The 18,194-nt window shown below is 55.1% G+C and overlaps 1 protein-coding gene across 1 annotated transcript in view; it reads right to left on the bottom strand.

Annotated features, from left to right (window-relative positions):
- The window catches only part of AHRR (aryl hydrocarbon receptor repressor), a 161,576-nt gene that overhangs the window by 86,020 nt on the left and 57,362 nt on the right, over window positions 1-18,194 (bottom strand). Inside the window, exon 4 of the mRNA XM_049858336.1 lies at window positions 7,348-7,454. Within this exon, the coding sequence (XP_049714293.1) occupies window positions 7,348-7,454 (107 nt within the window). The remainder of the gene's footprint in view (window positions 1-7,347; window positions 7,455-18,194) is intronic.

Genomic DNA, 18,194 nt, shown 5'->3' with positions numbered 1-18,194 from the left:
GTCCCAGACAGAGCAGAAGAACAATGTAGAACAGAATTCAAATTCACAAAAAAGATCAGACTTACTAGTCTGACAGAGAATGGAGGGCGACTATGGCTACCAGATACCCTGCTAACTCAGAACTGAAGTCACTCTCGAAGTCGACCTTTCAGCCAAAGACTAGACAGGCCTATAAAACAAACAACGACACGTGTGAGGAATGTGCTTCTTAGATCAATCAGGTGTACGAGATCAAATGGGCAACACCTGCCCAAAAGCAAAGCCAAGAAGGCAGGAAGGGACAGGAAAACTGGACGAATGGATGTGGGGAACACAGGATGGAAAGGAAGGGACTACTGACACATTTCAGGGATTGCAACCAATGTCACAAAACAATTTGTGTATAAACTTTTGAATGAGAAATTAATTTGCGCTGTAAATTTTCACTGAGTGCACAAAATCAAATTAAAAAGTGGCTATACTACGTGCTGGCAAGGATGCAGAGCAACTGGAACCCTCATACGCTGCCTATGGGATGCAAAATGGTGCAGCCACTTTGGAAAACAGCTTTGCAGTTTCTTATAAAGCTAAACACACACTTACTATGTTGTTGTTGTCAGGTGCTGTCGAGTCAATTCTGACTCATAGCGACCCTGTGCACAATAGAATGAAACACTGCCTAGTCCTGCACCATCCTCACAATTGTTGCTAGGCCGGAGCCCCCTCTTGCAGCCACTGTGTCAATCCATCTTGGTGAGGGTCTTCCTCTTTTTAGCTGACCCTCTACTTTACCAAGCATGATGTCCTTCTTCAGGGACTGGTCCCTCCTGATAACATGTCCAAAGTTATCAGGACAAAGTCTCCCTATCCTTGTTTCTAAGAAGCATTCTGGTTGTATTTCTTCCAAGACAGATTTGTTCATTATTTTGGCAGTTCATGGTATATTCAATAACGAAGATCAAAGAAGAGTTGACACTATACGACCTAGCGATTGCAATCTGAGGTAATTATCCAAGTGAAATGAAAACCTGTGTCCACAGAAAACCTGTGCTGGATTTGTATCACAGCTTTATTCACAATTGCCAAAATCTGCAGAGACCCTACATATCTCTCAAGGGTTGAATGGAGAAGCCCAATGTGGTTTGTCCATACCATGATACACTACTCAGCGACACAAGAAACAAACAGGTGATCATGCAGCACCTTGGATAAATCTCGAAGGCACTTTGCTGAGTGAAAAGAGCCAGGCTCAAAAGGCTGCAAACTCTAAGATCTCATTTACACGGCATTCCGAGAAAGGCCACCAGAAAACGCTGTGGGGTAGAGCAGGCACAGCCATGGTTGCCAGGGCGGGGCAGGGAGGGGGGTGTCCAGCTACAAAGGGGCTGCATTGGGAAACCCTGGGGTGACAGAAGTGTTCAGTATCATGATTGTGGTGGTGCTCACACCACATAGTACACCAAAAAGAGTGACTTTAATGCATGTAAATTCAAAAGTAAATGTTACAAAATGTATGATGCAGCTAACACACACTTCAACTCCAGCCAGAGCTCGGAGGCCGGTTCACCGTCCTGGCCTCTGTAGCTGAAGCTCATGTCTCATGAATGTATCCCGACTCCTGCTCTAAACACAAGGAGCTCATAGCCCACTTAAAAATAACAACAGAAATACGAACCTAACAGCTCTGAAGTTCTTATGGTCTTCATGTGCCACTCTAAATGTGTATCTGACGTGTTTCCAGAACTTTCTTATCCCTTCTTGTTTCTTCTCCACTGTTACTTTCACTCCTTCCCCCACACCCTTCCCCTCTCCTCTGTTACCCCCACCTCACCCCACGTGCGCCAAGACTGGGTGGCAGCTCCTGGGGGTGGTGGAGACTGACCACCCATCCTGGCTTCCCCTGCAGGGTGGAGCTCGGAGCCACAAAGGCAAAAGTCCCTACACATGGAAACACCAGGTCGCCTCAGCCCCAGCCGCTCCTCGGGGACCCTGGACAAGACCAAACTGCCCGGATCTTGGTGGCTCTATCTTAAGATAATGGAGGTCTGAGATGGGGACCACATGCACTCTGAAGTCTACGCCAGCCCCAAATTTTCATGAATTTATGATGCTCTGCCATAAACCTCTCCTTTTCCCCCATTTATCCTGAAGGGATTGAAGATTGGCTATAAAAGCGGGCATTTGTTGTTATTATTGCTGGATTTGTTTATTTTGCTTTGTTTGGGGATATTTTTAAACTTCAAAAAGAGTCTCTAAACCCAAAGTTCGAGAATCATTGCGCTGGAAAATGCTGTGAAAAGCCTCAGCAGATAACCAGAGCGTTTCCAACCACAGTAAACTTCTGGAAACTTCCGTGGGCCACAGAGAATGAGTGAGATGCTGAATGAGCCACAGTTACATGCCCAGACTCTTCAGGACCTGCTCAGCCCTATTCTGTTCTCCAGGACACGGGGTGGGGGAGGGGGCAACTACCTCAGCCTGCAGGAGGAGCCCTGCAGGGCAGGAGGGGGTGCCAGAAGATGTCCTGCACGGGCGCGCAGTGGACCCTGACCCCTCAGCTACGGGAGCTCTTCTGAAGTCTTCCACGGAAACACGTGTAAGGAAAAGCACGGTGCCATTCATCTCCTGCCAAGAATAAAGTCAAGCTGGCACACGCTTTCAGCTCAGATCTAACTAGCATGGATAGAAAAGGCAACTTTAAAGTAAAAAAATTAATGACTTTAGAACTTGCTTTCTAAAAATCTGATAAGGAATGAAGTATGGAAAATTTTCCTATCCCCAAAGCACAATGTTTCCCAAAGGGAAGCTTCTGGTACACCCATGTACTGCCCCAGCCTGAACCGAAACGAAATCTTCACCAGCTCTGGGAATGGGATTTGACCCAGACACACCGTAGGGCCAGATACAGTGGGCTGTGGTGCCAGGCAATGACCCCAAGAGTCCCCAAACACTCAGATACTGTGGAGCCCAGAAGTATAGGCTATTTCACACGTTTTCATTGTTTAGAAAAGGGAGTTACTTTACAAGCTCACAGGTGCTCATCAGGGCAAGTGCGAAACCCTCAGCAGGGGTGTGAGACCCCAGAGATCCGCCCCCCAGTCCCAACTCTGGGCCACGTGGGCAGTGGAGGGTAGGGGAGGCACAGAGCCACTGAGCTCCATCTAGCTCAGCCCCCAGTTCCTACATAGCACGCCACCCTGTTCCTCCGCTTGTCTCAAAGCAGAGCAGGGGCTGTCCAACCACCAGGCTGTCATATCACTGAGCACTACTATGCTCTCAGCACCCACCCGGGTGTGACATGGACAGGGATGGTGCACCCAGGGGTTCATGCCCAGGGCAGAAGCACAGACAGCAGAAGGTTCCAGCCTCTCAGGGCACCGAATGAGAGTAGGATGAAGGGGCTCCAGATACCTGGAGGGCAGGTGGGGGGCAGGTACCGAAAGTGGGCAGTGGGAACCAGCTACCCAGATACCTGGAGAGCGGGTGGGGGGCAGGTACCGAGAGTGGGCAGTGGGAACCAGCTACCCAGAAAGCAGGCAAGGGGAGGGGTCACCAGGCACCTGGAGAGTGGCGTGTGGAGGTGGAGGGACAGGTCGGAGAAGATGAACCTCAGGGATCTAGAGAGGAGGGAGGAGGGGAAGGAGGCACTGGAGACACAGAAGGCCAAGGTGGTCGTTGTTGGACAGCGTTTGGTAGTCAGAGATTCATGGCTCCATCCCTTTTGCTTTCTGCATGTTTGAAATCTCCTGGTAAAAGGTGGGAAGTGAAGAAGACAGCATGGCAGCAAGGATGGGTTCAGGGAACTGGCTGATGGGTGTCAAAGGAACCCCCTCTCTGTGGCTTCCCTGAGCCCCCTTGCCTCCCCAAGGTGTGGAGTCCACTCTTCTTGGGTTGGGGGGATGTCAGAAGCAGAGACGCTGGCCTCTCTGGGGGGTCGGAGGGCCCACCACCATGACAGCGGCCATGGCAACAATCAAGAACGGCCAAAGTAGAAAACTCCAGTGATGGGTGGAGCCACAGGTCTGCCCAGGGCCTTGGAGCAGAGGCAGGTCCACCACCCATGAGTCTGCAGACCCAGTAAGGGGCCCAACGGGGGGACGAGTTGGGGGACCCTAAATCTAGTAGAAGGAAGGCTCCACCCCAGATGCTGCCCGGGCTCAGTACACACCTCAAGGAGGAACTTGGGTGACCTGTGACCCCTCAACCTTGCCCCAACCCCCAGGTCACTGTGGATCCAAGCTATGGGGCACCTTCCCAGCCCAGAGGCCATGCCCTCCTTCCAGAACCTTCTCTCCTGTGGGACCAACCCCTCAGCTTTCCCTCCCCCCCAGCCCCACCCATTTGTCACTGTCCAGATGTTGGGGTGAGTCTTTCGGGGCCCTGAGTCCTCAGCATCTCCATCTTGGTCCACAGCACCCAGAACCCTCCCCTGAGCCCCCACATGTCTGAGTTGACCTCAGTTCCCACCCTACCCCACCCCTACTCCCACAACCCTGTTTGGTGTGTGAGCCCATCCTCCCCCTGAAGCCAGTGGCAGGGTCATCCTGGACCCACCTCCCTGCCTCTGCACGGTTGCAGATAGCACATAAGGGCAAATATCCAGCTGACACAAGTCCCCTGGCTCCTGCTCTGGCAGGTCCCCCATACCCTCCTCTCCCTCCCCCCCCACATCCCCCAGACCACTAACCCTGTTCCTCCACACCCTCCTCTCCCCCCTGTACCCCCCAGACCACCACCCTGTTCTCCCACACCCTCGTGTCCTTCCTGCATTGCGTGTGTCTATGGTGGACACACGTCCAGCTGTGATGCCCAGCCACAACCACCTGAGGGAGATACGGGGTCCAGAGCCTCCCGCGATGGGAACCGGGCACTGGGCTTGGGGCACCTTGGCTGGAGGACAGAAGGGGTCCCTGCAGCCAGCAATGGCTCCCCCTTCACCCTGCCAGACCCCTTCTGTGGGGCACCTGCCCCTCTCCCCGCTCCGGGGTCCTGGAGGATCCAGTAGCTTGGAGCCCCTTCCCTCAAGTGGACCCTGAGCCCCACCCTTGGACCTGACACTAGGGCCCCCATCTCCCTTTATCTTTAAACAGCGACTTGATTCAACCTGGAGTCCCTGAGTTGTGCAAACAGTTAACGCACTTGGCTGCTAACCAAAAGGTCGGAGGTTCAAGTCAACCCACAGGCCCCGCAGAAGAAAGGCCTGGTGATCTAATTCTGAAAAATAAGCCATTGAAAACTCTATGGGTCACAGTTCTACTCTGACACACACGGGGTCAGCGCGAGCTGGGGCTGCCTCAGCGACAGCGGGCTCACCGGTGATTCAACCCGGAAAGCTCCACTTCGCGGTTCCATCTCATCCGAGAGGGCAACGGAGGTGCCCCGCACCAGCGAGAGGCAGACCCCCCGACAGACTCGGAAACCCAGCCCCTCGGAGCCGAGGGGCGCCCCGTCGCACAGGGAGGAGCCCGGAGGGGGAGCCCCGTCGCACGGGGAGGAGGCCGGAGGGGGCGCCCCGTCGCACGGGGAGGAGCCCGGAGGGGGAGCCCCGTCGCAGGGGGGGAGCCCGGAGGGGGCGCCCCGTCGCAGGGGGGGAGCCCGGAGGGGGCGCCCCGTCGCAGGGGGGGAGCCCGGAGGGGGCGCCCCGTCGCAGGGGGGGAGCCCGGAGGGGGCGCCCCGTCGCAGGGGGGGAGCCCGGAGGGGGCGCCCCGTCGCAGGGGGGGAGCCCGGAGGGGGCGCCCCGTCGCACGTGGGGGGCCCGGAGGGGGCGCCCCGTCGCAGGGGGGGAGGCCGGAGGGGGCGCCCCGCCGCACGGGGAGGGGCCCGGAGGGGGCGCCCCGTCGCACGGGGGGGGAGGCCGGAGGGGGCGCCCCGTCGCACGGGGGGGGAGGCCGGAGGGGGCGCCCCGTCGCACGTGGGGGGCCCGGAGGGGGGCGCCCCGTCGCAGGGGGGGAGGCCGGAGGGGGCGCCCCGCCGCACGGGGAGGGGCCCGGAGGGGGCGCCCCGTCGCACGTGGGGGGCCCGGAGGGGGCGCCCCGCCGCACGGGGAGGGGCCCGGAGGGGGCGCCCCGTCGCACGGGGAGGAGGCCGGAGGGGGCGCCCCGTCGCACGTGGGGGGCCCGGAGGGGGCGCCCCGCCGCACGGGGAGGGGCCCGGAGGGGGCGCCCCGTCGCACGGGGAGGAGGCCGGAGGGGGCGCCCCGTCGCACGGGGAGGGGCCCGGAGGGGGCGCCCCGTCGCACGGGGGGGGCCCGGAGGGGGCGCCCCGTCGCACGGGGAGGAGGCCGGAGGGGGCGCCCCGTCGCACGGGGGGGAGGCCGGAGGGGGCGCCCCGCCGCACGGGGAGGGGCCCGGAGGGGGCGCCCCGTCGCACGTGGGGGGCCCGGAGGGGGCGCCCCGCCGCACGGGGAGGGGCCCGGAGGGGGCGCCCCGTCGCACGTGGGGGGCCCGGAGGGGGCGCCCCGTCGCACGGGGGGGAGGCCGGAGGGGGCGCCCCGCCGCACGGGGGGGAGCCCGGAGGGGGCGCCCCGTCGCACGGGGAGGGGCCCGGAGGGGGCGCCCCGTCGCACGGGGGGGAGCCCAGCTCCTGAGGAGCATCACACCATCAAGGCGGCTTCCACAGCATCAGCGCAGTGAAGGCACCCACGGCGGCCTGTGCACCAGCCCCAATACGGAGCACCCTGAAAGCTGAAAAGGACCAGCCCCCGGTTTTCTGAGCCCTCTTTTGAAAATAAAGAAAAAGCTGTTTTATCTCTTATTAGGTTCTTCTTCACTGACAAGTAAAAACCAGAGAAAGCAGAATGAAAATGGTATTTAAGTTTGTACCCGGGGGGAGGGGTCGGGGGGGGCCTTCAACCATGGGAATGGGGGGTGTCCTGGGGGATGTCTTCAATCGTGGGGAGGGGGATGTCTCTGATCATGAGGGGGACATCCTTGGTGGTGGGGAGGGCTGTGTCTTCAGTCATGGAGAGTGGAGTTCTCAGTTGTGGGGTGGGGGCATCTTTGTCGTGGGAGGACGTTCTCGGTCCTGGGGAGGGAGTGCCTTTGGTTATCGGCACGAGTGTCTTTGGTCATGGGGAGGGGAGCTGTCCTCAGCTGTGGAGAGGGGGGTCTTTGGTCATGGGGAGGGGGCACCTGGGGGACACCCTCGGTCGTGGGGAGGTCACCACCCATGCTATATTGGGACTGCTGCTCCTTCCCAGCCCACTGGCCTCACACTCCTGAGGGGCTAGCCTGTCTGCTGACTCCAACCTAATGCAGTTTCCTGGAATGGTCTGGAGCTCCATCCTAGGACCCCTCCAGGAGCCTTACGGTTCCTTGTTATGGACAGTCACAGTCAGAGGGCCAGTGGGCAAAGCAAGCGGGCACTCACCTCCAGTAGCAGCCGGCCCTCCAGCACCTCAGACCCTCCACTCGGGTGGCCATCTCCTGACGAGGGGTCCCCAGCCACTGGCCGCCGTGAGCCTGTGTCCTGCACAGCTGTCAGAGAGAACAGGACATGTCAGCACCTGTAACCAGCCCTGCACATGGTCCTCATGAAGTCAGCTTTCTTGTGTCCCCTTGGACCCCCACAGCATGTTGGCACCATGACCCACAGAGCTCTGGTACCGGCCTCAGCTGCCTGCCCTACCTGCCCTGCCTGGAGGCACTGGGGTAGCCGGTGAGCAGGAGGGGCGGGGACAACAGTGCAGGCAGCCAGCAGGGCAGAGCATCCAGGCAGAAGGGCACTCTGCTTCCATAACCGCCCCCCAACCACCTCCTGCCTCGGGACCATGTCCAGCTCCAAATGGGTCCTGGGGTCCCTGTAGCCCCTCCCCAGGGTTCAAGGCCGGTGAGCCCCGACCCAGAGATGTTGGTCTGCGCAGCGTGGCCACTCTCTGAGAACAGGGACCCTCAGAGTCACCAAGCCCAGTCCTCTTTACAGGTGGTAAAATGCTGAGCTTTGAGATGTCAGCACTCAGGAGACATTCATTCTTATTTTCTATCCCTTTTGTAGGGGGCCCTGGTGGCGCAGTGGTTAAAGAGCTCAGTGCTAACTGAAAAGTCAGTGGTTTGAACCCACCAATCTCTCCAAGGGAGAAAGATGTGGCCACCTGCTTTGGTAAAGATTTAGTCTTGGAAACCATATGGGGCAGTTGTACTCTGTCCTATACGGTCACTATGAATCCAAATCGACTCAACGGCAGTGGGTTTTGGGGTGGATTCCTTTTTGTAGTTGACTCTGTTTACTCAACACTGATATTGGGAAAGCTGGAGGCTTGGAATATACTGGAATCTGAGGGCCCTTTCGCTCTGACTACAAAAAAAAAAAAAGTTTTTTTTTTTTTTACAGGCTCTGGTTAAAATGAACCAGAAACAGACTTGGGGAAACCCTGGGCCCTGGGACAGAGCCCTCCTGTCTCAGGGACCCCTACGGATGGTGAGGCCTCTGAGGGCTGAGGGTCACACACCTTCTGTGTAACTTGCGGGGCGGGGGGGGGGGCGGTGGGGGGCAGGTGGACTGAGGTTGAAACACGGCCCAGCCTGTCCTAGGCCTTCACTCTCTCCGGGCCCTGCGGACCACAAGGCTGTTCTTGTTGGGGGTGGGGGGGGCAGCTGTGGAGCTGGGGGGCTCCAGGGCTGGGACATCACCGACTCGGGACCTGACAAGCACCTGCACCCCAGAGTGACGGGCACGTAAACGGCAGTGTCACCCTGGGTTCTAGGACAAGGTGACTCGGCGTCACCGGGTGAGTGGGTAGGGCGAGGCCCCCTCGGCACACTCCGTGCGCCTCTGCTTTGTGCGCCTCCGCTGAGGCAGTGAGGACCCGCCCATTCCAGCCCCTTTCAAACTTCTCTTCCTTCCCCGGCAGCTGGTTTTCTCCGTTGTGGGGGGAGCACCAGGGGGGCCTAGCCCTCCCCAGCACCGTGCCCGCCCCCCCCGCCAGGCATCCGCCCCCACTTCCCTCCTCCTCCGCGCGACATTCCTGTGGCTGCCGCCGGGCTCGCTGTCACGCGATCCGGCCCTCAGCGTCCGCTGTGACAGCCGCCTGGTCCCCTGCCAGAGCCTCGCGTGCGAGCAGAGGGCCGCCCTCTCCCGCCCGCGCTCCTCCGCGGTCTCGCTCGCCCGCAGGACACTGAGACCCGAGGAGGCCGCGGAGCAGAGCCAGGCAGCCCCAGCTGCAGCGTTCCCAAAGGCCTTCTAAGCAGTCGGTGCCTGCCCCCATCATCTCTGGGGGTCCCCGGCCACTCTCAGGGCCCTCAGAGCCCCTCATCACTCCCAGAACCCATCACCTCCAGGCCCCCAAACACCTCCAGGGGTCTCCTCCATCGCCTCCGGGGGCCTCCTCCATCACCTCCAGGACCCCCGTCACCTCTGGGGGCCTTTCCAATCACCTCCTGGGCTCTCCTCCATCACCTCCAGGGGTCTTCCCCATCGCCTCCAGGGGTCTCCTCCATCACCTTCAGGGGTCTTCCATATCACCTCCAGGGGTCTTCTCATCACCTCCTGGGCTCTCCTCCAACACCTCCAGGAGCCTCCTCCATCACCTCCAGGGGTCTTCCCCATCACCTCCAGGGGTCTCCTCCATCACCTTCGGGGGTCTTCCATATCACCTCCAGGGGTCTTCTCATCACCTCCTGGGCTCTCCTCCAACACCTCCAGGAGCCTCCTCCATCACCTCCAGGGGTCTTCCCCATCACCTCCAAGGGTCTCCTCCATCACCTCCAGGACCCCCGTCACCTCTGGGGGCCTTTCCCATCACCTCCTGGGCTCTCCTCTGTCACCTTCGGGGGTCTTCCCTATCATCTCCAGGGGTCTTCTCATCACCTCTGAGGGTCTCCTCCATTGCCTCTAGGACCCCCATCACCTCTGGGGGTCTCTCTCCTGAGTCATTCTTTCTCTGTTCCCCTTCATCTCCCAGCTCATCCGAGGGTCTGACCCCAGAGGGAGCCCAGCCCCTCGAGCAGGGGCAGGAAGAGGAGACCCAGGCCATGAGCAGCATCAGAAGGAACCAGCCCACCAATGGGCGCACAGGGGGATCCCCCGCAGCTCCAGTCTCCTCCTCTGTGACAGGGAACAACCCACACCATGGTTCCCAGTGCCCCCTACCCTCATCACTGGAGGACTGCTGGGGGGCAGTCAGGGAGAAGGGCCAGTGGGAAGGTGATGTGGGGGTGCCCCAAGGGATGGTTTGTCTTTTGTGGGAGCTGGTGGAAGACATGGAGGAAAAGAGGATAAGGAACAAAGTGTGCGCCACTGTGAGCCCAGGGACCAAGCGTCAGCACCGCCATGGGGACAGCGAGGTCTGTGGGGTGGGTGCAAGGTCCGTGGCGGGGAGCGAGGTCTGGGGGGGAGTGAAGTCTGTGGGGGGAAGCGAGGTCTGTGGGGTGGGACGTGAGGTCTGTGAGGGGGGAGCAAGGTCTGTGAGGGGGGAGCGAAGTCTGGGGGGGGAAGCGAGGTCCGTGGCGGGGGGAGTGAGGTCTGTGGCGGGGAGCAAGGTCCATGCGGGGAGCGAGGTCTGGGGGGAGCGAGGTCCATGCGGGCCAGCGAGGTCCGTGGGGGGGAACAAGGTCCGTTGGGGGCAGCGAGGTCTGTGGGGAGGCAGCAAGGTCTACATGGGGACTTAGGCCCCCACCCTCAGCCCCATTGACACAAGTGGCATGAGAGAAAGAGTTCTCCCATGGGATGGGGGAGCTGTGCTCCACAGGGCGAGGGTAGAGAGCATGGGCAGCACCTTGTCTCGGGCCGTGGGGACCAGGATGATGAGGAAGGAGTGGTACCTTGGCCCTCCCCTGCCCTCAGAGGTGAGGGGGCCCCAGGGAGCCCTGGCCCTCGCAGAAAACACCTGCAATGCAGCACCAGGTGAGAGGAAGCCAGAAGCTCTGGAGGGGGTCTTCTGCCCGTGTGGTGCGGGGGGCTCCCTTCCAGGCCACCCACAGAGGCACATCTGCCCTCCAAGCACAGTGGGATGGTGGCCTTGATGAGGGGGTGCTGGTCTAATGGCCACAGGAGGAGGGGGTGGCATGCGTCCCCAGCCAATACAGAGGTGCTGCCCTCCCTTCCTCCTTCCTGGGTTCCCTCCACTCCTCTACAGGGACCTCGTCTGCCTCCAGAATGAAGGGCACCCATGCCTGACTGTGCTGTGACCGTGGCCCCTGGCATCCCGCCCAGTGCTGCCAGTGGATGGGAATGGGAAGTTTCCATGATCCCCTGGTTTCACCCGCACACGCCACCCAGAGGCTGAGACCCTCACAGGGACTGGACTGTGGAGTGCCCCGTGGGCTTCAGAACCCCCCAGCCATCCTGGGGCACGCAGGGTCTGAGCGGTGCCCCTCAAAGCAGCAATGCATCCTGGCCTGCATCCTCCACTGCACCCCTGCACCCCACACCCCCATGTGCACCCTGTACCTCCTCTTCACTTCCACATCTCATCTGTACTCCTTGTACCCCCAACACCATACCTCCCCTCATCTGCACCCTCTGTACCCCGATCTGCAGTCCTCCAGCACAGAGCCAGTTGGGGCCAGGGGCAGGCTGGAGAGGGAGAAATGGGGGGGGTGCTCATCTCTGGCCCTTGTCATTGTGTGTATCTAGTACAGTCCTGTGTTTGACCATAACCTTGATGACAGGTCCCCATGAGAGAGTGTATGTGTACACGTGTGACCATGACAGTACATGTGGTCATGTGTGTGTGACAGTGTGTGAGTGTGAACATGTGTGTGAGTGTACACATAAGCACGTGGGTGTATGTGTGTAAATTTGTGTGTGCATGTCTACATGTGTGTGTGTACATGTGTGTTGAGTGTGTGAGTGTACGTGTGTTTGAGTGTACACGTATGTTGAACTTGTGAGTGCACATGTGTATGTGAGTGTGTGAATCCTGGGTGTTGGGGGTTTCAGAGTGGTAGTGAGAGGAGAATCTGAGGACTAGAGAAACAAATGACTTGGACCCAGAAGCAATGGGTGCATATTGAACACGAGAAAACACATGTGGTATGCCCAGTGTAGGGAGCAGAGAGTCAGCAAGCCAGCAGGAAGTGTCCAGGCAGGGGTACTTGTGAAGGAGTGAGTCCTTCAAAATCCTAAGGGTTACAGCCTGAGGGATAGAGGGTTTTAAAATGACATTCAAAGCACCAAATTCCCTTAGGCAAGAAAAAAAAATAGGAGTATAAATAAACATGCTCATTTCATGAAAACATGATATTTAAAAAATTAAAGCCCATTCCAAGATGCATATAGCATGAAGTTGCTGCATTTTCTACAGAAAGGATTTCCAGATTTTCCAAAAGGCACCAGCCAAGCTTTACAGATTTCACACTTTGATACAGCTTAAAAAGAATGATGAAGAAAAAAGCGTTTTCTCTGAGCCAGCAGGGACCGGGGCGGTGGTGTTTCCACATTCTGTGACCAGCCGAGCAGCGCCAGCTTGTCCTTTGCCCACGAGAGCTCTTTTCTCACCACCCTCCTGAGGCCACCCCCGGGGGGCTCTGTCACGCAGCCACGGCAAGACTGCTGGGCCTGGAGATACTCCCTTCTCTTTAAAGCCCCCTGCTATAATGGAAGCTGCAACCAAAATGAGCTCTTTGGGGAAACATAAAAATCAAAATGCAAACCCGTGCCTGTCAATTCTGACTCACAGCGGCCCTACAGAACACAGCAGAACTGCCCTGCAGGGTTTCCAAGGAGCGGGTGGTGGATTCGAACTGCCAGTGTTTTGGCTCTTAACCACTGAACCACCAGGGTTCCCGAGAAAACATAAAGGGATATATGTTCGTGCACATTATGGATCCATATTCTCTTCACGGTTTGAAACATCTGGCATAAGCAAACCATTTGGGAGTTTTCATTAAGTTTCAACAAAGCAGAAGTAAACTTGGGTCAAGACCAAGGTTCAAGAAACTTGTCAAACAAAACAAAAGTAAAAGAAAAAAAAAGCATGCTGGTGTTTTCTTTAAAAATCTAATATTTATTCAATTAATAAATACACAGTATGTGGGCATAAAGATAAGAATGCAAGAGACTACTAAATTTAAAGGGGCTAGCAGAGACCTATCCTGGTCTCAGAGCTCCAGGGAGCATAAGACATCACAGATTACAGACCCAGCTATCTGGTAGAAAACATTACAGATTACATGTCCGCATATTTAGTACAAAATGTTACAGATTACACACCCAGGTAGTGTCTTCATTAGCGGTTCCAGCTGACTTTTACTCCTCGTGAGCACACTAAGGCCCAACGGGGCTCTGTTGTTATTGTTGTGTGCTGTTGAGTCGATTCCGATTCATCCTGACCCAACACAGGAGACAGCAGAACTGCGTCAAAGGGTTTCCAAGGCTGAAATCTTTAGGGAAGCAGACTAGCACATCTCTATCCCTTGGAGTGGTGGTGGGTTCGAACCACCATCTTTCAGTTAGCAGTTGCGCACTTTAACCACTGTGCCACCAGGGCTCCTTAATTGAGTCCTAGCACCTCGGATTACAGGCACAGCCAGGGCCCAGAAGCTTCCAGGTTTTCCTTTGTAAATTCCCTGTTTACCTAGAAACTACCCAGCTCAGAAGGAGCACCAGTGGTGCAGTAGTTAAGCGCTTGGCTGCTAACTGAAAGGTCAGCAGTTCAAACCCACCAGCTGCTCCAAGGGAGAAAGATGTGGCAGTCTGCTTCCGTAAAGATTTCAGCGTTGGAAACCCTATGGGGCAGTTCTACTCTGTCCCATAGGGTCACTGAGTCTTGGCATCAACTCAATGGCAATGGGTTTGGTTTTTGGTTTTACCCAGCTCAGTTGCCAGACAGGGGAGCTGGTTCATATTTGAATGAGGCTGCCCTAGGAAAGGGTGTGAGTCTGGGGACAGTACTTGCAGGTGTGCCGTGTTACCAGCAAAGCATTCTCCTCCACAGCCCAGCGCCCCATCCTGCTGATTCCCCATCTACTCAGACCCACCGCCTCCTGCCCAACTACCAGCTGTGGTTCAGGCCTGTGGAACAGGCGGTCTCCTCTCGATGGCTGTGCGACCAACCTGGAGAGCTGAGAACCGCAGGAGGAGGGAGCAGCATCGTCCTGACGTGAAAAATCTCCAGGTTTTCACAGAGTCAGATATTTGATTCAGTGTCTATTCTTCTTTCCCTTTCGATTTTGTTTTGTTTTTTGACTGTTCCCCTCTCTGACACCTCTCCCCACAGCAGCATTTACACACTCCTGTCTGCCCTGATCAGCACACCTGCTGCGGCAGGCTCATCAGTGGACCCTTCGTCAGGTGGGTGCTTCCCATGGCTGTGAGATGGGGCGGCCTAAACAACGGCTGTGCTCCAGTGAGGGAAGGGGGTGCTGGAACTTCTCAGACCCTCCCTAGTCAGTGCTCAGGGTCGGCCGAGCCTGGAAGCAAACCCAGCCCCCTCTCTGCCTCAGGATGGTCAGCGCCCCAACACACAGCAGGCATTGTGGAGTGTGGCCCTGTCCCGTGTCCCTTGTATTTCTCAAGGTGAAATTTCACCATCCTTCTGTCACCATTCATCTTCCCTTCCTTTTCTTCTCTCAACCCCTAATTTCCTCTTTTGTGAGTAGTAAAATTACAAAACTGGAAAATCCAAGCCCCTAACAGTTACGCTCAAGAGGAAAGAAGCAAAGAGAGGTTTATAACTTAGCGGTGCCAGTGCCTTTCGGTATACAAAAAATAAACAAGTAAAAATAAAATGAACACCGCTGCCTTTGAAAAGTTCATCAAATCAGTACAAAAATAAACATTTAAGCAAAATATCAGGCCATTATTACCATTTGAGGTTGAAACTTCCCGTGTCCTTCCCAAAGGTGACTTTTTACGGATGTTTTAATGAAATTAGCTCATCCATTTCTGAGTCAGGAAGCATAGATTAAGATCCAAATTTAATCGCTGAACTTTTTCCTAACTACACAGTGAAAACAAATTCTGGAAAGTGTTCAGAACTTCCTCTAAATTGTACAGTTTGAAGGGGTCACAAACTTTGGAATCCTAGACGGAGAGTGGTGATGGAGAAATCAGGCTTAGTGTTTTACATAACTGCAGAAGTTACGGCATGCTCTTAGAGCCTGTGAGCAACCAAGGCCCACGGCACCGCAGCACAAGGGTAAGCCTCGCATGGCAGAACCCGCCTTCAGAGGCTCAGACGGACCTGGAAAGGGTATCCCTGCCTGCATCCATGGTGGCACTGGAGTCTGGGCCCAGCAGCTCCCATCACTGGAGGGCTTGGATTTGGTGGGAACACAGAATTCCTCTGCTTGTGTTTTATCCAGTGTCAAGAAGAGCTAGGCATTCAGTGGACCACAGCGGAGTTATCCCCTTGAACAGGCTGTAAACAGCAGAACCAGAGCCTTTCTTGGGCTGCCAACTTCTGGTGTGGCTGTGCATCGCTGGTCAGAGAGGAGGCAGCCTGGCCACCATCCCCACCTGTTAGGGATTAAATTATGTCCCTCCTAATCCCTGGTACCTGTGACTTTGTTTGGAAACAGGATCTTTTAAAGCAGACTAGGGTGGGTCCTGACTGTCATGGATTGAATTGTGTCCCCCCAAAATATCTGGCAACTTGGGTAGGTCATGATTCCCAGTATTATATGATTATCTACCATTTTGTCATCTGACGTGATTTCCCTATGTGTCGTAAATCCTATCGCTATGATGTAATGAGTGGATTAGTGGCAGTTACAGCGATGAGATTTACAAGACTAGATAGTGTCTTAAGTCAATCTCTTGAGATAAAAGACAGAAGCGAGCAGAGAGACATGGGGACCTCATACCACCAAGAAAGCAGTGCCAGGGGTAGAGTGCGTCCTTTGGACCTGAGGCTCCTGCTCAGAGAAGCTCCCAGGCCAGAGGAAGACTGACGCATCACAAGGACCTTCCTTCAGAGCTGACAGAGGGAGAAAGCCTTCCCCCAGAGCTGGTGCCCTGAATTCAGACTTCTAGCCTAGTGGACTGTGAGAGAATAAACTCCTCTTGGTTAAAGCCATCCACTTGCGGTACTTCTGTTATAGCAACACTAGATGACCAAGACACTAATCTCAACTAAGTGGGGTCATATAAAAGAGGAGAGACACAGAGTTAGGAAGGATGACCACACGACAACAGAGGCAAATGCTGTTGCAAGTCAAGGAGCTCCAAGGATTGCTGGCCATCACGAGAAGCTGGGAGAGAACCAGGTGGCAGCTCCTCCCTCAGAGCCTCAGAAGGAATCGACACTGCTGATACCCTGATTGGGCTGTGAGCCTCCAGAGCTGTGAGACCATAAATTCCTGTTCTTTAAAGCCTCCCACCTTGTGGTTTTCTGTTAGCCCAGGACACTGAGACATTATCTCACCGCCAGGAGGTCTGGTCTGTGTAGGCGTATCAGCATGAGAAAAGTGAACTAAGGGAGCCACTCCACCCAGGGCAGCCCCGACCTGGCCTGAGATCATACTCTATGTGTCCTTCTGTGACTGACTCATTCTGCCCAGCATGTCTCCAGGCCTACCCATGTTGTGGCATGTATCAGAACTTCTCTTCTCTTTGTGGCCGGGTAATAGTCCATTGCATGGATGGACCACATGTGGTTTATCCATTCATCTGTGGATGGACACAGTTAGGCTCTTTCTACCTTTTAGCTATTGTGACTAATGCTGCAATGAACACTGGTATACAAGTACCTGTTTGAGTCTCTGCTTTCAGTTCCTCTGGGTACATACCTAGCAGTATAATTGCTGGGTCATATGGTAATTCTATGTTTAATCTTTTGAGGAACCACCAAAATGTTTTCCACAGGGGTTCACCATTCTGCATTCCCACCAACAGTGTACGAGGGTTCCAATTTCTCCACATCCTCGCCAAATTTCCACAGCTCAGGATAAATACTGCCAATTGTTTTCCAAAAAGGCTGTGCTGATTAATGCCAGCACTGGCAATGAATGGGGAAGCCTGCCCTCCCCCCACCCTCCCTGGCCAATTACACATCAGCTTAAGTAACAAGCTGTGTTCCAGCACCCAGACCTGAAGATGGGGAATTTTTAGGCTCTGAACAAGCACATCTGAAGTTTGAACTGATCAATTAGAGATTTCTGAGATAATTCAGCCTCTGAAATTCAGGATCATTCCCAAAAAACTGCTCTGCAGGAAGTAATAAAAAATCCCTGTCATTGGAAAGGGCCACATGAACCACAGACTACGTCTCCCTGAGACCAGAAGACCCAGATGGTACCCGGCTACAACCGATGACTGCCCTGACTGGGAACACAACAGAGAACCCCTGAGGGAAGAGGAAAGCAGTGGGATACAGACCCCAAATTCTCATAAAAAGACCAGACTTAATGGCCTGACTGAGACTAGAAGGACCCCAGTGGTCATGGCGCCCAGACCTTCTGTTGGCCCAGGACAGGAACCATTCCTGAAGCCAATTCTTCAGACATGGATTGGACTGGACAATGGGTTGAAGAGGGTTGCTGGTGAGGAGTGAGCTTCTTGGATCAGGTGGACACTTGAGACTATGTTGGCATCTCCTGCCTGGAGGGGAGATGAAAGGGTGGAGGGGGTTAGAAGCTGGCGAAAAGGACATGAAAACAGAGTGGAGGGAGAGAGTGGGCTGTCTCATTAGGGGGAGAGTAATTGGGAGTATGTAGCAAGGTGTATACAAGTTTTTATGTGAGAGACTGACTTAATTTGTAAACTTTCACATAAAGCACAATAAAAATTATATTAAAAAAAGAAATCATGCAAAAAAATGAAACAGGACCCATACCTCACACCATGCACAAAAACTAACTCCAAGTGGATCAAAGACCTAAACATAAAGACTAAAACGATAAAGATCATGGAAGAAAAAATTGGGACAACCCTAGGAGCCCTAATACAAGGTATAAACAGAATACAAAACATTACCAAAAATGATGAAGAGAAACCCGATAACTGGGAGCTCCTAAAAATCAAACACCTATGCTCATCTAAAGACTTCACCAAAAGAGTAAAAAGACCACCTACAGATTGGGAAAGAATTTTCAGCTATGACATCTCCGACCAGCGCCTGATCTCTAAAATCTACATGATTCTGTCAAAACTCAACCACAAAAAGACAAACAACCCAATCAAGAAGTGGGCAAAGGATATGAACACACATTTCACTAAAGAAGATATTCAGGCAGCCAACAGATACATGAGAAAATGCTCTCGATCATTAGCCATTAGAGAAATGCAAATTAAAACTACGATGAGATTCCATCTCACACCAGCAAGGCTGGCATTAA

This window comes from Elephas maximus, chromosome 2 (genome assembly GCF_024166365.1).
Source record: "Elephas maximus indicus isolate mEleMax1 chromosome 2, mEleMax1 primary haplotype, whole genome shotgun sequence".
NCBI classification, from domain to species: Eukaryota; Metazoa; Chordata; class Mammalia; order Proboscidea; family Elephantidae; genus Elephas; species Elephas maximus.
Note: the sequence above shows the minus strand (reverse complement) of the source record. Positions and strands in the feature narration are given on the sequence as shown.